The sequence below is a fragment of the Phocoena phocoena genome, chromosome 3, assembly GCF_963924675.1.
Source record: "Phocoena phocoena chromosome 3, mPhoPho1.1, whole genome shotgun sequence".
Taxonomy (NCBI): Eukaryota; Metazoa; Chordata; class Mammalia; order Artiodactyla; family Phocoenidae; genus Phocoena; species Phocoena phocoena.
Genome location: NC_089221.1, coordinates 118047344 through 118067393, shown reverse-complemented (window position 1 = coordinate 118067393; position 20050 = coordinate 118047344). Strand labels below are relative to the sequence as shown.

The 20050-nt window shown below is 49.1% G+C and overlaps 3 protein-coding genes across 6 annotated transcripts; 2 read left to right on the top strand and 1 right to left on the bottom strand.

Moving 5' to 3' along the window:
• Positions 1-167: 167 nt before the first annotated feature.
• APBB3 (amyloid beta precursor protein binding family B member 3) lies at positions 168-5640 on the top strand. Of its 4 annotated transcripts, none has more exons than XM_065873483.1 (13): positions 168-216; positions 504-667; positions 750-826; positions 1408-1468; positions 1672-1818; positions 1941-2068; positions 2321-2326; positions 2496-2610; positions 2749-2833; positions 3077-3160; positions 3427-3542; positions 3680-3871; positions 5404-5640. In XM_065873483.1, the coding sequence occupies exons 1-13, from the start codon at positions 168-170 to the stop codon at positions 5638-5640; spliced, it is 1461 nt and encodes a 486-aa protein (XP_065729555.1). The 4 variants fall into 4 exon arrangements, with proteins under 4 accessions (XP_065729555.1, XP_065729553.1, XP_065729557.1 ...); XM_065873481.1 differs by having other exon boundaries at positions 2475-2610; XM_065873485.1 differs by lacking the exon at positions 2321-2326.
• A 1076-nt stretch (positions 5641-6716) lies between these two features.
• On the top strand, positions 6717-12479 carry SRA1 (steroid receptor RNA activator 1). The gene is made up of 5 exons (XM_065874794.1): positions 6717-6771; positions 6897-7022; positions 10647-10852; positions 11804-11912; positions 12067-12479. Exons 1-5 carry the CDS (start codon positions 6747-6749, stop codon positions 12264-12266), a joined length of 666 nt encoding a protein of 221 aa, XP_065730866.1. The 5' UTR covers positions 6717-6746; the 3' UTR covers positions 12267-12479.
• Positions 12480-13446: 967 nt separating this feature from the next.
• EIF4EBP3 (eukaryotic translation initiation factor 4E binding protein 3) lies at positions 13447-15341 on the bottom strand. The gene is made up of 3 exons (XM_065874080.1): positions 15171-15341; positions 13946-14119; positions 13447-13789 (listed from the first exon to the last, which is right to left on the bottom strand). Exons 1-3 carry the CDS (start codon positions 15271-15273, stop codon positions 13761-13763), a joined length of 306 nt encoding a protein of 101 aa, XP_065730152.1. The 5' UTR covers positions 15274-15341; the 3' UTR covers positions 13447-13760.
• Positions 15342-20050: the final 4709 nt, after the last annotated feature.

Below are 20050 nucleotides of genomic sequence, written 5' to 3'. Positions count from 1 at the left end.
CCTTTCGACAGGAGGCGCTGCTCAGGCGGGTCCTTTCCCGCCCCAGGACCCGGCCCCTGCCCCGCCCCGTATTTGTGCGGCGCCAGCTGGCCAGGCCGATTCCAGCGCAGAGGCTGGGCTTGTAGGCGCAGCAGCTCCGGAGGCGAGCTGGGGACGCGACCAGGGCTATGCTGGGCAAGGATTACATGCTGGCCATCATTCTGGTCAACTGCGATGGTGTGCACAGAGGGTCCCGATGGGAGGATCGGGAGCTGAGGGGGGACGAGGGAGCGCGAAAGGCTACCCCAGCCTCAAAGACAGGGAGGGGCGTACGTCTCGGAGTGAGGACCAGGGAACAAATGAACCGCGATCTTTGCACTGCAGTATCCAAGGTTGGAAGCCTGGACCCTCAGGCTGAACCTTCAGCGCTAAATTGTGCCTTTTGGGTTGGAGGAAGGGTTATGACAAAGTGTTATTCTGAGCGCACATATATGCCTTCCTTCTCCAATCCCACGTTCCTGTAGATGACTTGTGGGGGGACCAGAGTCTGGAGGGGGAGCCAGGTTTGCCCCCTGGCTGGAGGAAGATCCGCGATGCTGCAGGTACTTATTATTGGCATGTACCCAGCGGTAGCACCCAGTGGCAGCGCCCAACCTGGGAGTCAGGAGATGCAGAGGACCCAGGCACGGTAGGTGGCGTGTGAAGAGGGGGCCTGAGCTCATGTGTGGATCTAAGCCTACTGCCACACTGACCTAGCCCCCTCTCTACAGAAGACGGAGGGAATTTGGGGACTTCGGCCCCCCAAGGGGAGATCCTTCTCCAGCCTGGAGAGCTCACTGGACCGGAGGTAACAGGGATAGGCCAGGCAAAAATGAAAGGCTTGGGGTTCCATGGCACTCAAAGATGCAGCTGGACCCACAGTACGCTTTCCAGCACAGGTTCTGGACTGTGTTCCATGTTTAGGGTTTTGTTATGTGTTCTTGGCTCTGTCCCATATTGTTGACTCTCCCAGTGTTTTGAGTTTCGTTCCTTGTTCCAAGCTGTTTTTTGTTACATGTTTTATGTATTCTGGGTCCTGACCTCTCATGTTCTAGGCCTTGGTCACTACCCTAGGTTCTGTCCACGGAGGTTCCTATCCTGTGTTCTAGGGTCTTCTTGTCCTGATTTGGGGCGCTGGTCCAGATTTTGGACCCTGTTCCATGTTTGTTTTATTCTGTGTCCTGTGTGTTGAATTTTCCCTCAAATTCTAAGCCATGCTTTATGTTACATTTATGTAATATGTCCTGGGCTTGTCTCACTCTGACTTTATATTTGGGACACTATATTCTGGGTCTTATCCCACATCTTGTGCCCATCGAGTAGTCTGGTCCTCACCATTGTCCCTTCTGTAGGAATTGTGGTCCTCTTACGAGCTCTGCTCTATTCCAGTAATTCTCTGTCCTGGTATGGTGAAGAATCCTACATCCAGAGAATGGAGCCAGGGGCTAAGGTAGTGATTTGGGCCTGAGGGCCAGTCCAGGGCATTGGGGAGGGTCCCAAGGGAAAGGTCAGGGGTGAGACTGGGCTGAGCAGAGGTAATCAAGGCTGAAGGGAGGTCTCAGAGGGTTTATATATGTGGAGCCTGTGGCACCTCCCACCCTACTTCACCTCTACTTACTCAGGGTCCTCCTGTCCTTTTCCTCAACCCGTCAGTGCTTCGCAGTCCGCTCTCTGGGCTGGGTAGAAGTACCTGAAGAGGACCTGGTACCAGGGAAGAGCAGTATTGCAGTCAATAACTGCATCCAGCAGCTGGCCCAGACTCGTAGCCAGAGCCAGCCCCCGGATGGTACCTGGGGCGAGGTAAGCTGGCTGGCCCTTTAAGGGGTTCAGCCCAGCATCCAGCAGAGGTGGTTGTCCCTGAATTGCCTGTTCCTTATGGCAACCACCTTCATCTGAGCTCCGGGCTGACCTCTCCTTGGCAGGGCCAGAACATGCTGATGATCCTGAAGAAGGATGTGATGAGCCTGGTGAATCCCCTGGACCACAGTCTGATCCACCGCCAGCCTCTGGTGCACATTCGTGTATGGGGTGTGGGCAGCTCCAAGGGCCGGTGAGGACCCCTACATCCCTCGAAGTGAGAGTTGCTCCTCCCTCCCCCCGGCAGGCTGTGATCCCCGCTGATGCTGACCCCCTGTACTTGAACCCCTGGACACAGGTCCTCTGACATGTACCCAAGCTCTGCCTCCCCTGCCTGGTCCAGCCCTGGTTGGGGAGGGTGGGCCCAGCTTAGCAGGGACGGATGGGGGAGAGCCTGAGAGGCTGGGCTGATTCTCTCCTGTGCTCCCACATGCTTCTGGAACAGTGACAGGTGAGTGACAGCCAGGTGCCTAGAGCCCCAGCCCTGATCTCCTTGTTCCATCCCTGCCATAACCCTGACTTTCCAGCCTCCTGCAGGCACTACAGGCCCCTGTCCCTACCTAGCCTCTACCCCAGCTCCATCCCTGGCCCTGCCCTAGCCCCATCTCTGACCCTGCCAGGGACTTCGCTTTTGTGGCGGGTGACAAAGACAGCTGTATGCTCAAGTGCCATGTGTTTCGCTGTGACGTCCCTGCCAAGGCCATTGCCAGTGCCCTACACGGGCTCTGTGCCCAGGTAAGGGCCAGAGTGGGGCAGGGAATGTGGGTATGGAGCTGGGTCTGAAGCTGCTAAGGTGGTTGGGTTAGGGTGGTATTGGCTCCCTTACCTCACTTCCCCCTCCCTACACCTCATGCTGGCTGCATTGTGTTTCAGATCTTGTCAGAGCGAGTAGGGGTCAGTGGTGATTCCCCTTGCTGCTCACTAGACCCCATCTCCCCTGAAGACCTGCCTCGACAAGGTATGGAGAGGGAAGGGCTGCACTGCACCAACAGGCTACTTTGGTGAAAGATGGGAAGGGAGTTCTGGTTATTTAGTACTTCTCTGGAGATAGAGAACTTCTGAGGTGTCCTTGTCCCAGGGATCCCAAACTCTATATTGGAGGAACATCCATGGCCTTTTTCCTGCTAGTTCCAGTTCCCTTAGAAGCGTGGAGAAAGGGGTCACTGAGAGTACCCAGGCCAACTTGGTGTATATATTTCAGTGGAGCTACTGGATGCGGTGAGCCAGGCTGCTCAGAAGTACGAGGCACTGTACATGGGGACGCTGCCAGTCACCAAAGCCATGGGTGAGGACTGAGTGGGCTGGAGGGGGTGGGCTGCATAAGAGAAGAGCAAGGTGGGAAAGGGAGGATCTATCATGATTTCTAAGAGGGCTCCCATGGCCCTCTATAGCCTGGGATGTACCACCCTTCTCAACTCAGGAGTCTAAACCTGGCTGCAGCTATTCTGTTCCCATCTCTCTGAATCCTAAGTCAGTGAGAGGGGCCTAGACACTCCCTGCAGATCCTTCTTTACGCCTGGGAGACACCATGGTGGGCTTGTCCCCCCCCAGGCATGGACGTGATGAACGCGGCCATTGGTACCCTCACCACCCATGGGGACCGGGACGCCTGGGTCCCTGCCATGCTCAGCATATCTGACTCTCTCATGACTGCACATCCCATTCAGGTACCAGCCAGAAGAAGGTGAAGTTGGGGGTGGGGAGGGGTGGGTGAGGATGCCAAGGGGTTATTGCTTGCTACTGGAAGTGCTCAGTGGGTCCAGCTAGTACCTGGCCCCCTAGTGACTAGGCCTGATTTGGGCAGGCAGAGGCTGGTGCAGAGGAGGAGCCACTGTGGCAGTGCCCTGTGCGCCTCGTGACCTTTATTGGTGTTGGTCGTGACCCACACACCTTTGGCCTCATTGCCGACCTGGGCCGTCAGAGCTTCCAGTGTGCGGCCTTCTGGTGCCAGCCCCATGCAGGGGGACTCTCCGAAGCTGTGCAGGCTGCTTGCATGGTGAGTTAGGGGTGGGAATGGGTGGGTGGGATTGCCCTGCAGCTGCTCTGTACAGGTGACTGGGGTTCAGGATTGGCAACCTCTCCAGAGATCACAAACTAGCCATGCCAGGGCTGACTGTGGTTCAGCAGTATTTTATTTGACCCTCATGCTGTTTTTAATAGGCTTTAATTAGTTGCCAATATTTAAAGGCCAGGACATTTCACATAATAATTGCCATTTGTGTTTTTTGTAAAATATCAGAAGCTCTGGCACTTGGGTCCACACGTATACATTTCAGCATTTAGCTGGAATTGTGTAAGGGCTGTGCCTTGAAGGGTGAGCATTGTCTTTCCTGTTTTCTCTCATTTAAATTGTTTTCTGGTTATCTGTGGGCATTTGAGTATGGGACACTTGCACTCAGTTCAGTTCACTTATTCACTCAAATAAGAGTGCTTGCCGGAACTCAACCATACTGGACCCTGGGAATTCAGTGGTTTAGAGGGCATAGCCTTTGCCTTCACAGAACACTTAGGTTAGAGCAGAGACAGGCCAGAAAGAAGTTGTACACCACAGGATGATGGAGGATATGGCCCCTTTGGAGGTTCAAGAAGGCTACCTGAAAGAGGTGATAGAAAACTGAGAGTTGAAGGTCCAAGGAGGGAAGTTATCCAGGTGAAGGGGAATGGGACAGGACATGTGCCAAGTACAGGGAACCCCAGCTGTGAAGGTGAGAGGGATGTCAGTGGATTAGAGTATGTGAAAGTATCTAGTGTATCTGGAGTGCAGGGGGAGATGGAGTGAGAGATAGGGGCAGAAAGAATGGCAGAATCCAGGTCGTGGAAGAACTTACAGGGTAGGGTGATGAATTTGTTTTATCTTGAGGCACTTTGAGCCGTTGAAAGATTTTAAGCAGGACAGTGAAGTCAAGTTTGTGAATTTTGAAGATCACTAAAGCTATAGTATGGGTAGAAGATTTGGAAGACACAAGAGAAGTAAGAAGACCATTTAGAACCCTGTTGAGTTCAAATGAGAGAGGAGCAGAGCAGTTGCATTGGGACTGGGTTGTAGAACATCCCTTTGACTAGGGAGTCCACTTTGCCAGGGTCCAGTCCACTGCAATGAGAGATGGAGGAGAGTTAGCATAGTGGTAGGTATGGATAAGAGCACAGGCCGTGCAATCAGAACTAGTTTTAAATTCCAATTCTATCAATTTCTGATTATGTGACCTTGGGCAAGTCATGTATTCTCTCTGACTCTCACTTCCTCATTTGCAAAATGGTGATTATAACACCCGATAAATAACTAGATCGATTAGATTATATATATAAAGAATTTAACACAGTGTCAAGCTCTCCTTAAATGCTCAGTGAATGTGAAGTTTTAGGCGTTTGTTATTGAGCTACCTGTGAATGCTGTAGGCGCTCCAAATGTGGCAGACTACCAGCTTCATTTCCTACTGAAGCCTTGGCCGCCGGGTCCCTGTCCTGCAGAAGCTTTCAGGGGGTCCGGGGCAGAAAGGAAGTGGATCCTCACATTCCCCTTCTCCCTAGGTTCAGTACCAGAAGTGTCTTGTGGCCTCTGCGGCTCGAGGCAAGGCCTGGGGTGCCCAGGCCCGTGCCCGCCTGCGGCTCAAGCGGACCAGCTCTGTGGACTCCCCTGGAGGTCCCCTGCCCCTCCCCCTGCTCAAAGGAGGGGTTGGGGGTGCAGGGGCAGCCCCTCGAAAGCGGGGCATCTTCTCTTTTCTTGATGCCTTCCGGCTGAAACCCTCTCTGCTCCACATGCCCTAAATTAATCGGGGAGGACTGGGGAAGGAGGTTCTGGGTCCATGCCCGACTCTGTACCCCTTCATTCCCCAGGGACCTGCAGCCTCTCGCCCCTTGAAGCCTTCTCTGCTTTCCCCACTGACCCTTGCCCACCCTCTATTTATTGCCCAATTTATTGTTTATATGGATGATTGAGAGGTCCTGTACCACAGCCTAGGCCCCGGGCTCTCCTCTCCCTGGGTCCCTGTGTTCCTTGCCCCTGTCCAGCCCTGGACAGTTGGCTCTACCTCAGCAACACTTTATAGCAAAATCGGTACAAATAAAAATCCCTCAGTGACCTCACTGGATGTGAGTATATTGGGCCTGGGGCTGGGTTGGGAGTTAACAACCTGTATGAGATGAGTGTCTGCATCTGTGCTTGGTGTCGGTGGCTGCAGGTAGTCACATAAGGGCATGGGAGTGTTGGAAAAATGACTTCATTTAAGAAATATATTTTTATGAATATATAGGCACTAGGCACTAAGGTCGGCACTGGAGGTATAATAAAATAGGAGTTCCACCTTCTGAGACTGTCAAACAAGAGTCAAATAAACAGCACTGAAGATAATATATAGTACAACTAGGAAATCTCAGAAGGTTGTGGGAGCTCAGTTGAGACACCTGAAGTACCTGGTCTGAGGTACTTTAAGTGTGCTAGGCTTCCTAATAAATACATTCCAGCCGAGAGAGTGTAAACGTTCAGGGAAGTGGACAGAGGTTCTGGAAGTCCACCTGGCTAGATCATAGTGGGGGCATGTGTGGGGCATGAGCTTCTGGTGGTTTAAACTTGCTCCTGAGAGCAACTGTGAGATTTGGAGCGAGGGAACCCACTTGGGCTCCTAGAGCGCCACCTCCTGGAAAAAAGCCCCACTTGGTACCATGTAGTTAGGGCCCCGTGCATTATTAGCTGGAGTAGATTTAGAGTTCCTTAGGGAGTTGGAGCAGGGCCTCGACGACGATTCCCAGCGTTTCTGAACTGTCCAACCGGGAGGGCTCCAGGCAACCGGCCCTGCCGGGGGCGTGCCCCAGCCGGCTCGGGTGCGGCCGCCCCGGAAGTGACGTGATGCCCCGCTGGCCGTGCGGAAGTGGAGATGGCGGGGCTGTACGTGAAACCGGGTGAGCGCGGCGGGTGGGCTGGGGCGCTGGGTCTACCGCCGGTCCAGGCTGGGGGCGGTTACCGCGCGGGGTGCGGACCCTCTGCCGCCCCCAGGCTCGCTTCACACGTCCTCTCACCTTCGCAGGCAACAAGGAGCGCGGCTGGAACGATCCGCCGCAATTCTCATACGGGCTGCAGACCCAGGCTGGCGGACCCAAGCGCACGCCGCTCACCAAGAGGGTCGCCGCTCCCCAGGATGGATCCCCCAGAGGTGCGTGGGGGCCCTGTGCGCCGTGACCCGTAGAGAATGGGCGGTGCCAGGAATAAGCTTGTACCATGGGCCTTTTTTGCTCTCTGAGGACTTCCTGAGGAGAGAGGTTGGAGCCCCAGAAGGGCCCAGTTCTGGCCCTTTTCCGAGCTCCTTACCTGTTGCCTAGGTAAATAATTGGTACGTTGGTCTCAAAGGAATATCTGGGCTTTCGCCCTAGGTGATCTCATCCAGACCTACGGTTTTTAATATAGTTTTTAATTCCCAAATTATTTTCAAATCCTATTTCCAACCTGGATCTTTTCTCAGAACCCCATCGTGGTATACCCATTTGTCTGTTCTTCCTCGTCACTTGGCTGTATGATAAGCATCTCAGACTTAACGTGTTATTCACTTAATCAGTATCATCTACTGAGCATCTACTGTGTTTGAAGGCAAACTAAACAGCAGTGAACAAGACAAAAAGTTTTGTTTTCTTGGAGTCCACACTATCGCTTTGGAGATAGATGAAATGGTGGTAAGGGCTTTGCAGAGAAATAAAACAGGGTGATGTGAGAGTGACTGGGTAACTAAGGTATCCGAGGGGCTGACACTTAAGCTGAAATCTGAATGATTAAAAGCTAGCCACACAAAGATCAGGTGCAAGAGTATTCAGGGCATTGGAAAGAGCTACTGCAGGAGCCCTGAGATAAGATTGGCAAATTCAGAGACTGAAGGAATATCTGATGACTAGAGCACAGTGGGCTAGGGATAGAGATTAAGAACTGAGAAGTAGGCAGGGGGCCAGATCACAGTGGGTTTTTGTAAACCAGGATAAGGAGTTTGTATTTTAATCTACGTAAAGTGGAAGCCATTGAAAAATTTAAAGTAGAGGAGGGCATCCTTTCCCCCTGAGCATTTCCCGTGCCAATAGGTGCATCTGTGGCCCTGAAAAGGGAGCTCAGATTCAGCTCTTTTCACTCCTCTCTTATCCACACCCGTAACATTGCAGAGTTATAATATAAATCAGAGTTTCTTAACCTTAGCACTAATGGCATTTTGGGCCAGATAATTCTTTTTTGTGAGAGACTGTCCCATACATTGTAAGATGTCTGCAGCATCCCTGGCCTCTACTCACTAGATGTCAGTAGCACCCACCCAGTTGTGATAGCCAAAAGTGTCTCCAGACACTTGTCCTGGGGGCGAAATCTCCCCAGGTTGAGAAACACTGACTTATATCTTTAAAAAGATTACTGTGTCTACTGTGTGGAAAATAGATTTTAGGGAAGAAGTGGAAAGACAAATTCAGAGGCTATTTTGCTAACGTAGGTAAGATGTAATGATGATTTGGACAAGGGTGGGAGTACTAGAGGTGGTAGAAATTGGATGAATATAGCATATGTTATGGAGAAAGTCAGGAATGAGTAGGTATAGTAGGTGAGGTGAAGGAAGAAGCAATGTAACATACATTTTTTCACTTGAGGAACTGGATGGTGTTGTTCATTGATATGGGATAACTGGGTTTTGGTGGGTGAGGAAAAAAGCAAGCTTTCTGTCTTGGCCATGTTAAATTTGGGCTGCTACTCTGGGGAGAGGTCTAGGCCAGAATTACAGAAATGTGTCACTGTCACATGGATGGTATTTGATGTCATGGGCTTGAATAAAGAGAGTGTGTGGATAGAGGCCTAAAGAGGATCCAAGACAGAGCCCTAAGGTGCTCTAGCATTTCAAGGTTGAACAGGGAAGGAATTAGCAAATGAGACTGAGAAAGAGTAAAAGAAGTAAGAAGAAAAGTAAAATTTACTCTGGGAGAGATTAAAATCTTGATTCAACCCTGATGAATGCTGCTGAGAGGTTAAATAAAATGAAGAAAAGGTACTACTTTATTTGACAAACATAGCCATCACTACTGACCCTAACAAAAGCAGTCAGGAGTGATGAGAGCAGAAACCCAGCAGGAATGGGCTGAGGAGAGAAGGTGAAAAGTAGAGAGAGTAACTGTAGTCAGCTCACTGAAGAAATTCTCCTATAAAGCAGAGATGAGAAATAGGGCAGTGCCTGAGGATGCAGCGTGAGGTAAGGGATGGTTCTGTATGCTGATGGGATGTTTTAGTAGAGAGGGAGAACTGATGGCACAGGAGAAAAGGGATAACTGCAGGAGGGAAGCCTAGAGAAGGCAAGAGAGGAGGGGATGCAGAGTACAGCTGGAGAGATAGCCTCTGATAGGAACAGGAACCTTTCATCTATTAGAGGAGGAAGGAAAGCAGCCACAGATGCAAGTGGGTTAGTAGAACTGGTGGTGAGAAGATGAGAGTGTTCCTGTTCAATGACCTTTATTTTCTCAGTGAAATATGAGGTAGGGTCAGAAGTACAGAGACAGCAGGGAAAGGAAAATAAAAGAAGGTAGAAAAGTTTAGAGGAGATAAGATGTGAAAATAGTTGTTCTGAAGAGTGGAAAAATGAGGCAAAGTATATGATTTCCAGGCAATGTTGGATGCCTTTTAAAATCCGCAGCTATGAATTTAAAGGGAGTGAGTTATTGCACCTCAAAAATCTGAGCAGCTGAGCTGGAAGGGTATGAGGGGTGGTCATTGTTGCTGAGAACAAGGCAGAGGGGGATGGGAGGCTGAGGTAGGGTAGAAAAAATGGTTATTGGAGGTGAGAAGGTCAAATTGACACACCAAATTAGATGAATTATCATCCATGCGGATGTTGATACCTAAAAGTAATTTTTGAATTTTCTCCTCCAGTTTTCTCATTTTCCATAGTGATTCCACCATCCCATCATTAAAGTCAGAAACCAAGAGTCATCCTTGGCTTCTCTCTCCTTCACCCCCTGTTCCATCAAGATCTGTTCTACCTCCTCCTAAATATATCTCAGACCACTCCATTTCCCCTCATCTACTCTTTCACTCTAGTCCATGCCAGCATTCTCTTTCCTGGACTATTGTTAACCTGCCCTCCTCTACCTATTCTCATCAACTTTTCACAGACCATACAGAGTGAACGTCATAAAAAACAAGTTTAGTGATATCAGTCCCTGCTTTTATAAACCTGCAGTGGCTTCCTGTTACCACTAATGGAGTAATGGCTCAAGATTAAACTCCTCCAAAGCCCTGCAGGGTCTGGACCCCTGCTTACCTCTCCAGTGAAAGCTCATACTACTTTCTTCAGTGTTAATCATTTCCAGCCACATAGGCCTTGTTTCTGTTCCTTGAACAAGTCAGGACTTTTTCCACCTCTTGGGCCCTTCCCTTAACCTCTGCCCTAGTACATAGTTCCTTCAACTCTTTATGGCTGCATCTATCTCATCCAGGTTCTTAACTTTGTGAGCACTTTTTGCTACACACTAATGTAGCAGCTGTACCTATATTCTTACTTAATTATCATTGCAACCCTGTGAAATAAGTACTATTCCTATAATATCCCCATTTTACAGAAGAGGAACCCGAGCTCAGAGGTTAAAGGTAATTTGCCATATGTCACATAGTGTGTGAGCTGGGATAAACTTAGATATCACCTTATAAGGCCTTCCTTGAACACTCAGGCTAGGTAGGTCCCTCTACTATTCCTCTTTATCACATCATCCATTTTATTTCTTTGTACCTATTTAAGCCATGTTTGCTTGATCTTGCTTTACCTTTTCAGTCCCCACCTCAGAGACATCTCCTGGGGCCCCCCCAATGGGGCCTCCACCTCTGTCAAGTAAGGCTTCCAGACCCCCATTTGTGGGGAGTTGTCCTCCCTCCAGCATGGAGCCCACAAATTTCCCAGTCGTTGAGTCTGAGATTCTGCTGGAAGATGTACTGAGACCTTTGGAACGGGCATTGGAGGACTGCCGTGGCCACACAAAGGTAAGTGTGAAAGCTCCCATCAACAGCCAGATGCAGGTATGACTCTCAAAGGTAGACCCTCTGACCCTATGAGCAATGGCTCTTAATCCTTTCTGAGTTATGAACCCCTTCAGAATTTGCTAAGGACTTCCTAGAAAAATGAACACAGAATTTAGGAGGGTTCACAAGCCTCAGAAGAGGCTTATAGGAACAAGAATTGAATTCAACTCCCATTAGTGACACTAACAGCCTGATTTACGTACCTCTAGGCCATTGAGAATAGACCCTGCTGATATTATGCTTAGGGAGGGGAAAAAAACCCCAACAACAACAACCCCTTTTTTTATTGATAATGTTTCCTAAGTTCTCTGGAGGCAAGGGATCTGAGGAGTCTTAAAGGAAAGTAGCAGAGGGGCTTCCCTGATGATACAAGTGGTTAAGAATCCGCCTGCCAATGCAGGGGACATGGGTTCAAGCCCTGGTCCGGGAAGATCCCACATGCTGCAGAGCAACTAAGCCCGTGCACCACAACTACTGAGCCTGCGCTCTAGAGCCTGTGCTCCGCAACAAGAGAAGCCACCACAATGAGAAGCCCGTGCACGGCAACGAAGACCCGATGCAGCCAAAAATAAATAAATAAGTTTATAAAAAAAAAAAGTAGCCGAGTGATCTTCACCTCTTTGGTCCTTAGTTTCCTTATTTGTAAAGCAGCACTATAGAATTAATTTCTGAGCATATGAGAAACTCCAGAAATTTAAAAATTCTAGCCATAATGCATTTTTCTTGAGAGGAGATCCATAGATTTCATCAGATTCTTAGTGGGGCCTCTAATCTTTGCATAAAGAACCATAACTCTAAGATTAGAGTGTAAAGTTCCTGGGCCAGACAAAGCAGGTGCTTCCTATGTGGTGCTCCTTTCCCTGCCCCTGTTGGGCTGGCAGCACTGACTTGGAGGGGGCTTCTGTCTCTCAGAAGCAGGTATGTGATGACATCAGCCGACGCCTGGCTCTGCTGCAGGAACAGTGGGCTGGAGGGAAGCTGTCAATGCCTGTAAAGAAGAGGATGGCTCTGCTGGTACAAGGTGTGGCTGGGTCCCTTGGTATAGCCTAAGTCCCTCATCCTGCCATGGTTGTCCAAGTTGGACTAAGTGCTGAGATTTTGACTGGTTGGGAGGGGAGGAGTTGCAGCTATGTTTTTTGCTCCAGGTTTCTTGCTCAGCCCCTCTCTCTCCTCAGAGCTTTCAAGCCACCAGTGGGATGCAGCAGATGACATCCACCGCTCACTCATGGTTGACCATGTGACTGAGGTCAGTCAGTGGATGGTGGGAGTTAAAAGATTAATTGCGGAAAAGAGGAGTCTGTCTTCAGAGGAGGAGGCCAATGAAGAGAAATCTGAGAGGAACCAGAACATGCCAGGCATCCAACATGATCCTTAATCCTATGGGTTCCCCAGCCTCATCTCACACCATCTCTTATGCCTTGGCATGGGAGGCCTTCCCTAACTTGGCTCCCTTTTACCACTTGGGAGACTGTCTGCCCCATTGGGGTGTTTGGCCTGACCCATCTCTGGGGGAAGAGGTCCCTCCTGGACCACAGGGAGGCCACTTGTTACCCATACCATATGCATTTCAATAAAATATCTCAATGTGGTGGGACCTGGGTAGGAGAGATGAGCCCTTCCTATGCCAGACTGGTTCCCTCTGGTGTCCTTAACTGCCCTGCTCGCTGTGCACCGTGCACACCTCTGTTCTTCCTCTGTTCATCGTGAATGGCCTTGCTAGGCATGAGCAGATTACTGCCTGCCACTCTCACCCAAATTAGACAGAAACATACATCCCTTGCTGGGCTGAGTAACCCTATGTTTGGATGATTTGTTTCAGTATGGGAACAGAGGCTCAAATAGCATGGGGAGATTTTTTTCCCTCAAAAAAAGGAGACTGACCTATTTGCACTGCATCACCCTTGAGGTATGCAAGTGCTACAGAGATTAGAACCTAGCTGTATAAATTGAAGGTGAAAAAGACCAGATTGCTGACATATGGGATCATGATTTTTTTTTTTCAGGGGATGGAGAGAGTAGGATTATGACTCTTTATCTGACTCACCAAATAAGCTTCTGCCTCTGTTTGGGTCCTAAGGTCTTCTAATGCTTTGAGGACAACAGAACCAGGTGGAAGGGGCCAGGAGGCTCATATCATGCTGTGAAAAGGGAGAGTACAGGTTTCCAGTGTTGGAATATGGTTGGTACTTACAGGTGGGAGGCAGAAAAGGTATGGGGAAAGACAAAAGAAGGCTATAGGCTGGGGCAGTGCCTCTTTTCTCCTGCTCTGGAAAAGCTAAGGAGGGACTGGTAGAGAGGCCTGATTCCAGGAAGGCTGCTTCCTGGAAAGGCTGGAACAGCCCTTGGCAGGGGTCAGGCTATTACTGTTTATGGTTTGACAGCTCCTATGGCCTGCCCCCAAAGCCTGCCTCAGGCTCTAAGTGCTGCTGGAAGTGGGCCCAGTGGGAGCTGGGAAGGAACCTGGGACCTCTGATCCTACCCAGGTTTGCTGGGACCCTTAGCTTTATGGCTGAGATGGGAAGATCAGCATTGAGGAGAACACTGGAGCCAAGGCATTTCTTTGAATGTTTACTAAGCAGTCAGACAGTGACATTCTCCATCCCCCAGCCCCAGCCTCAGCCTGAGCCAAGGGCCAGGGGTTGGGAGGAGTGCCTACAGACCAAAGAGTAGTAGAACTAAGGGCTTGGCAAGTTGCCCATTCCTATCCCCGGTCTAGCTGCCTCAGAGCTAAGGGAGGCCTAGAACCACCATGTCACCCCCTCCTGGATTAGATGAGGCCAGCTGGCCTTTGGATACCCCAGAAAAAGGAGGTAGCAGCAGCAGCGTGAGGGATTCCTCTTACTCCACACACAGGGTCACCTTCACTGGATTAGATGTCCATTTCAAACTGTGCGTCATCTGGAGAGAGAAAAGGCAGGAGGACTGTTTGCTGGGCTGGGGTCTGCAGGTTCAGCGTCAGTGAAGGAGCCCCTCTCAGAATCGAACCCCCACTCTACTTAACTGGGGCATTTGGGCTCAAAGCCATTTAAAAATTTTAGGGTCTGCTTTCCTTACCAGGTATTTCTTCCTCTGTCTCCTTCTGCTTCTTCCGCTCCTCGAGCCTGGAGGGTGGGGCTGTTGGAGGAGTTGTGACCTCCGGAATCTGAGGGAGGCAGCGGGGGGGCATCTGGGCAATGGGTGAGTTCTTGCACTCCAGCAGGAACTTTCGGTCGTAGATGATCCTGGTGCCTGTCAAGGGGTAGGGGCTAGGTAAGAGGCAGGAGCTTGGGTACAGAGCTGTGTGAGACCCCAGACACAGGCCTTTTAGGGACCAAGGGTTCACGTCTTCCCATTTTTTAAAGGGCTGCTGCTCTGCAGCCCGGCCAGGATCTCAGCTGACTAGCTTTCACAGCACTTAAAAGTCTCCTGGGCCTACCCAAGATGTGTCTAAGCACCATAGAGCAAGTGGGGCATCCCAGCTGGTTTAGGCAGGGGCTTTTAGTTTAGGGGAGTTTCAGGTCTTGGCTGTAGGAGGAGCACCAAACTTGGAGCTCAAGTACTTCAGGAGGCTCCTGTCCTGCTCTGCTGGCTCTGGAACTTCACTGCTTTGGTTCACAAGGGAGGGCCTAGCCCTCCAGCCTCAGTTGGATGAGGAAGCCAAGAGCAGATACGGCTGGTGCTGCCACCTGGGCTCTGATATCCTGCAGGGAGGAGCGGTGTTCCTCCTGTGAAATACAGGGACACACTGTTCTTATCCTGACCCCTCCCAAGTCCTGTCAGGCTCAGCTCAGCCTAGAGGAACTTGGCCCCAATCATGTCCTCCAAAGGCCCTACCCTGTTCTCACCCCTCCCCTTTGCCTCCGTGGCAGGAACCCCTGAGCAGGCATGATCCCAGGCTGCTACACCAGTCAGCCAGTAGTCAAGCCAGCCAGCGCAGAGACCCGAAGCTCCTGCCCCCGACTGCCAGAGTCCTGCATTTGCAGCTTTGCAAGACCCGGTTGCTTCCTGCTGAAGCCACACACAATTGGGGCCTCAGCTCCTGCTCCCAGGCGGCAAAGTCAGGAGGGCCGGGTGAGCAAGGAGCCCAGAACCCAGGCCATAGTGATGATTTCTGCCCAGTCACTCGGAAACTAGGCACAAGGCCGTGTTGCATCACTTTGAGAATTTAGGGAACTGGGCTTCCGCTCCAAGCACTCACCCCCGTCAAAGCTACAACCTGCAGAGGGGCCTGCAGGCAAGTCCAGGCTCGCACCTCCCCACCCACGTCCCGGGACACGCACACGTTGGCCTGGCCGCTGACCTCCGGGGGTAGTGGTGTATAGTGTGCCCCCCAGCGTGGTGCTGTAGCAGTCAGGCTGCCAGTCCCTGCCCCCAGGAATCGGGCAGCTGGTTGGTGTGGACATAGCGCGGGCGGGACGAGCAGGAAGGCAAGCGGCTGGTGCTAGTGTTGAGGACGCGGGGCGCAGCCGAGTCTGAGGCGGACTCAGTTGACCACGTGCGGCCGCAGCAACAACACCAGGAGAACGTCAAGCCGGGGGCGGGCCGGCCGTCAATCAACCCGATGATCCCGCCCTACCCTCGCGGGAGGAAGCACCAAACTCAGCGAAAGTTGGAAGGAGTTCCAGGAGCCGCACCGGCCTCCAGTTAGTTCCTCCTGGCCCAAAATTGGCCAGCCTGCCTATGCCTGTAAGGGAGGCAGCTACTCAGCTATTTACTATTTACTGTTTATAGCGGGCGCTGGGGACAGGTGAGGTATGGCACATGTTATTGCCATATATTAATTCATCCATTCCTCTCAATAGTTTTGGACAGTAAAGCACTGTTATTAGCTACATTTTACAGGTGAGGATACCAAAGTCCAGAAAGGTTAAGTCATGGTTCAAAGTCACGGATTTTGTAGGAGGGGGAGCTGGGATTCATACCTGAGTGTGTCTGATTCGAGCATGTGCCCCCAGGCACAGCTGTGTAATGCCTCCCATTAATCAATTTCAGTACAGGGTGAAAAGTGCCTTGACGGCCTGGTGCACAGCCATCAGGGTAGGTCAGGGAGGGAGAGTGGGCTTTCTGGAAGAAGTGATACCTGGACTGATTAAAGGATGAATAAAGGTTGGAAGATGGGAGAGTCCAGTTCTTTGATCTCTCTGTCACAGCTAACCTCAGGAAACTAAGGAAGGACTGGGGGCTGCTAAGGAGGGCTTGGTCTTTAGCCTTCTGGAAAGTAAGATCAGAGAGTCTGGCCTTTAAAGAGAAGATTTTTTGATGTAGGCACAGTGATATGAAAGGAGGCAGGAGAGAGGTGGTGGGAGAGTAAGCACTAAGTCTAGTACCTGTATACACAAAAAATCTCGACTTGACCCAGTTGTCTGCTGTTTGGCTTCCTCAGAATCACTATACCCTCAGCAATGCCACCCCACCACGAATTAATTGTAGACCACCTGACTTCATGCATTTATCAGTATTACTTCAGCACTGGCTTCATCAGATTTCCCCTCAGCTCTGATTTCTTGACTCATTTAAAAAAAGACTACAAGTCATTGCTTCTCAAACTTTAATGTGCACATAAAGCACCTGGAGATTTTGTTAAAATGAGGATTCTGATACAGTAGGTGGGACTTGAAATTGTGGGTTTTTAATAAAACCCCAGGTGATGCAGACCCTTAGGTCTGCATGTCCTCAGAATCACACTTCAGGTAGCAAGGATATGTATACTTTATTGTTCCAAAAAGGTTTTTGAGCCTCTTACAAAGTGGTGTATGCCTAAATAAAGTGTCTTAGCAACGAAGTGCTGGAGGGTGAGGCTTGGGATCAGATTGTGGAGGAACCATCTATGACAACTCAACTTTTAAGCAAGGTAAGTAGTCTAGTGAGGGGAGTGGGAGATGGGGTGGAGGACAGTGAGACTGGAGGTGAAGACTCCAGCCTAGTGAAATAGGGTAGGCAAAAAGGCAGTTGCGAGGATGGAGAGAAGTGGAGGGGATACAGATACACAGAGGAGGAAGGGTAAGTGACTAATTTAAGGGTGGGGTGGGAGAGGAGATAAGCCAGGATAATTCCCAATCTTCTGACTTGAGAGTCTTGGTAGCTAGTAGTACCACCTAATATAATAGGGAAAACAAGGGGAGGAGCATATCTTATATTGGGGAATATATAATGTGTGTGGAATGTTCAGATGGAGAAGCACAGTAAGAAGCCAGATATACAGGTCTGAAGCTACAGAGGGAGAACTCTGGGCAAGTGATTCAGATTTGCGTGGAGTAAAATCCAAGAATGTGGGATGAGATTACCTGGGGAGAAGATACACCAAAAGAAGAGACCTGAGGGCTTCCTTGGTGGCGCAGTGGTTGAGAGTCCACCTGCCGATGCAGGGGACGCGGGTTCGTGCCCCAGTCCAGGAAGATCCCACATGCCGCGGAGCGGCTGGGCCCGTGAGGCATGGCCGCTGAGCCTGCACGTCCGGAGCCTGTGCTCCGCAACGGGAGAGGCCACAACAGTGAGAGGCCCGCGTACCGCAAAAAAAAATAAAAAAATAAACATAAATGGGCAAAAGATTCAGACAGCCTCTTAACAAAGGAGGAAATCTAAATTAGCAATAAACATATGAAAAGATGTTTAAAAAAAAAAAAAAAAAAAAAAAGAAGAGACCTGAGCATATCAACATTTATTTAAGGGGTAGTGGAGGAAGAGGATTTCACCGAAGGAGACACCAGCAAGAGTAGGAGAACTAGAAGTGTCAAAGGTTTTCAAGAAGGATCAGTGTGGACGTGATCCTTCTATTAATCTTTATTATAAAACAACAGCAGCAGTTACAGACTTATAGCAGTCTTACTACTGTAAGAGTACTACTAGAAGCTTACTTTTTTTGAGACACTGTGTGCTATAAGGGCTGGGGAACTAGAGAATAGGCAGTTGGTTTTAGAGAGAAAACCAGATTCATCATCCATTCAACCAGGATGAAGGACGAAGAGTTTAAATCAGAGGTTTTTCAACACTGATTGCCCATTAGGGTATAGAAGCTTCCAAAAAAGAAAAAAAAAACTTATGCTCAGGTCCCAACCCCAGAGATCTGATTAAACCTGTAGGGGAATACCAGGTCTCTGCCACCAGGCAAATTACTTTGAACTCACATCAGTACCATTAAGATAAAACAGGAAGAGGTGAAAAGTAGTCACAAAATAGGTTTGCAATCTGAGCATTAGATTCACAATCTTGTTTTCCAAATTAGGTCTTCAAGCCCAAGCTCCTGCCCTTTTTTGGAGGTGGTCTTAACACACTCAAGTTTCTCACCCATTTCCTACAGGAGAGAGTGAAGGTAAAGTAACCTGTCAAATAACACTGACACATGGTGACAAATCTTTGAGGAATAGAAAATGCAGCATTATCAGAGTCCCTCACCCCAGGACAGGGTCCACTGGGAAGACGTCACAACTATCCACAATTCTTAGTAGAAGAGCTCTAGGGCTAGTTAGAGAACAAGATGTTCAGAAGCTGTTTTCCTACAGTTTGTTTGCCTCTTCCTGGGTTTACAATGTGGTACAAAGGTCTTAAACAGTTGGACAGAACCATGTATACTACTTGTACTCCTCTGTTTGGCTTGAAACTCTAATATGACCAGCCTTTCCCCTTCTAAAAGCTACCTCAAACTAAGGATGGTACCCTCCTGTACTAACTTTGACACTGGAAAGAGGACTTGACCAGAATCTGTAAGATGGAAACTACAGTTCCAAGTCCTGAGATTTCTTACCTCTGGTTAGGAGAGGCCACCATTGGCTGTCCAACTCTCTTCTTCGGTCTCGTTAGCTGAGGTGATGAGATTTCCCCTTTGAGAGCAGGGACTGAAGGAAGCAGACTGGCCTATAAAAGGGCAAGTCAGCACACTGTAGCCACAATAGGTTTAAAGGGTCTTAAAAACATCAAGAATTTTATTGGTGGTGGTATTTTATTACATTGAACACTACTTGAAATAAGTGGGTCCAGAAACCTTGATGATACAGTTTTGTTCCTTGAATGAGCTGTTATTCTCATAGGGCTTGATCTAAGCCTCAGCAGGATGTTTCTTTTCTTTTCCTTTTTTTTTTTCAGCAGGATGTTTCTTAATGACTTGAGGGCTCACTATGGGTATGCAAGGTTTTCTTCTGCCTCCACTAAATTCCCAAAATCAATAATGGCTCTCACAACAGCAGATTTTTGATTCCATGTAAGAACAAATGGTAGGGGCCCTCAAATCTCAGCAATGTACTGGCTTCTAGTAGTCCCATACCATACATTCTCATTCACAAGACAAGAGAATCTGTTAGAACTAGGAGACCCTTTTGAGTTCATTTACATTGTTTCATTTACAGATGATGAATGTGAAGCCCAGAGATGAGAAATGATTTGCCTATGGTCATATAGCTTAAAGTGGCAGAAATGAAAAGAGAATTTAGGTTTCTGACTCTTGTTCCACTCTACCCGTTCTGCCTCCCCACAAATCCCTTGTATATTCTGAAAGTAATTAAGTTCTTACCTGAGCTAGGTTTAATCCAAGGTTCAGGTTGGTAAAATAGCAGTAAAGTAATGCCAGGAAGAGGCAAGACAGAGGAAGAGATTAGCAGGCAAAATGGAGTGGGGAGTAGGTTACTGGGATTCAAATAGAAAGAAAAGAAGGCAGTGGTGGTAAGAGGGCAGGAAGTAGAGTATCCTAAATAACTGCTACAAACTGCACAGCTCTTGTTTTTTCCTAATCCTTCTAGGGGTTTCTCATAATTGCGTCCTCTTCTTATGGGTTCTAGTTCCTGATCTGAGATAAAATTTCTCATTCTGTTGTCCTCAAGGTGTAGAAGATATTGGAAGAGCTCTTCCAATAATTCAAGTGTACTTTAAATAGTTAAGATAGAACAAAACTCACTTTTTGCCCCACTGAATAATTTACTTAATATTATCTCTCTCTAGTATATGTTTCATCAAGAGTAGTTTCATTCATTTCACTAATATTAGGTGATTTTTTTGGTTATTAGTGGTAAGTGGAAACAGCAAGATATGTAGGTGATCCCAGGGGTCCTTTGGTCCCCTCAAGGGGGTCTCTTGAGACTACTTGATGTGGTTATTAAGCATTACAAAGGCAGTAGCTTCAATACCAGTGATAATTTCCAAATCCATTCAAAATAGAAAATAAGAAATGAGCTTACAGAAGCACTCTCATAT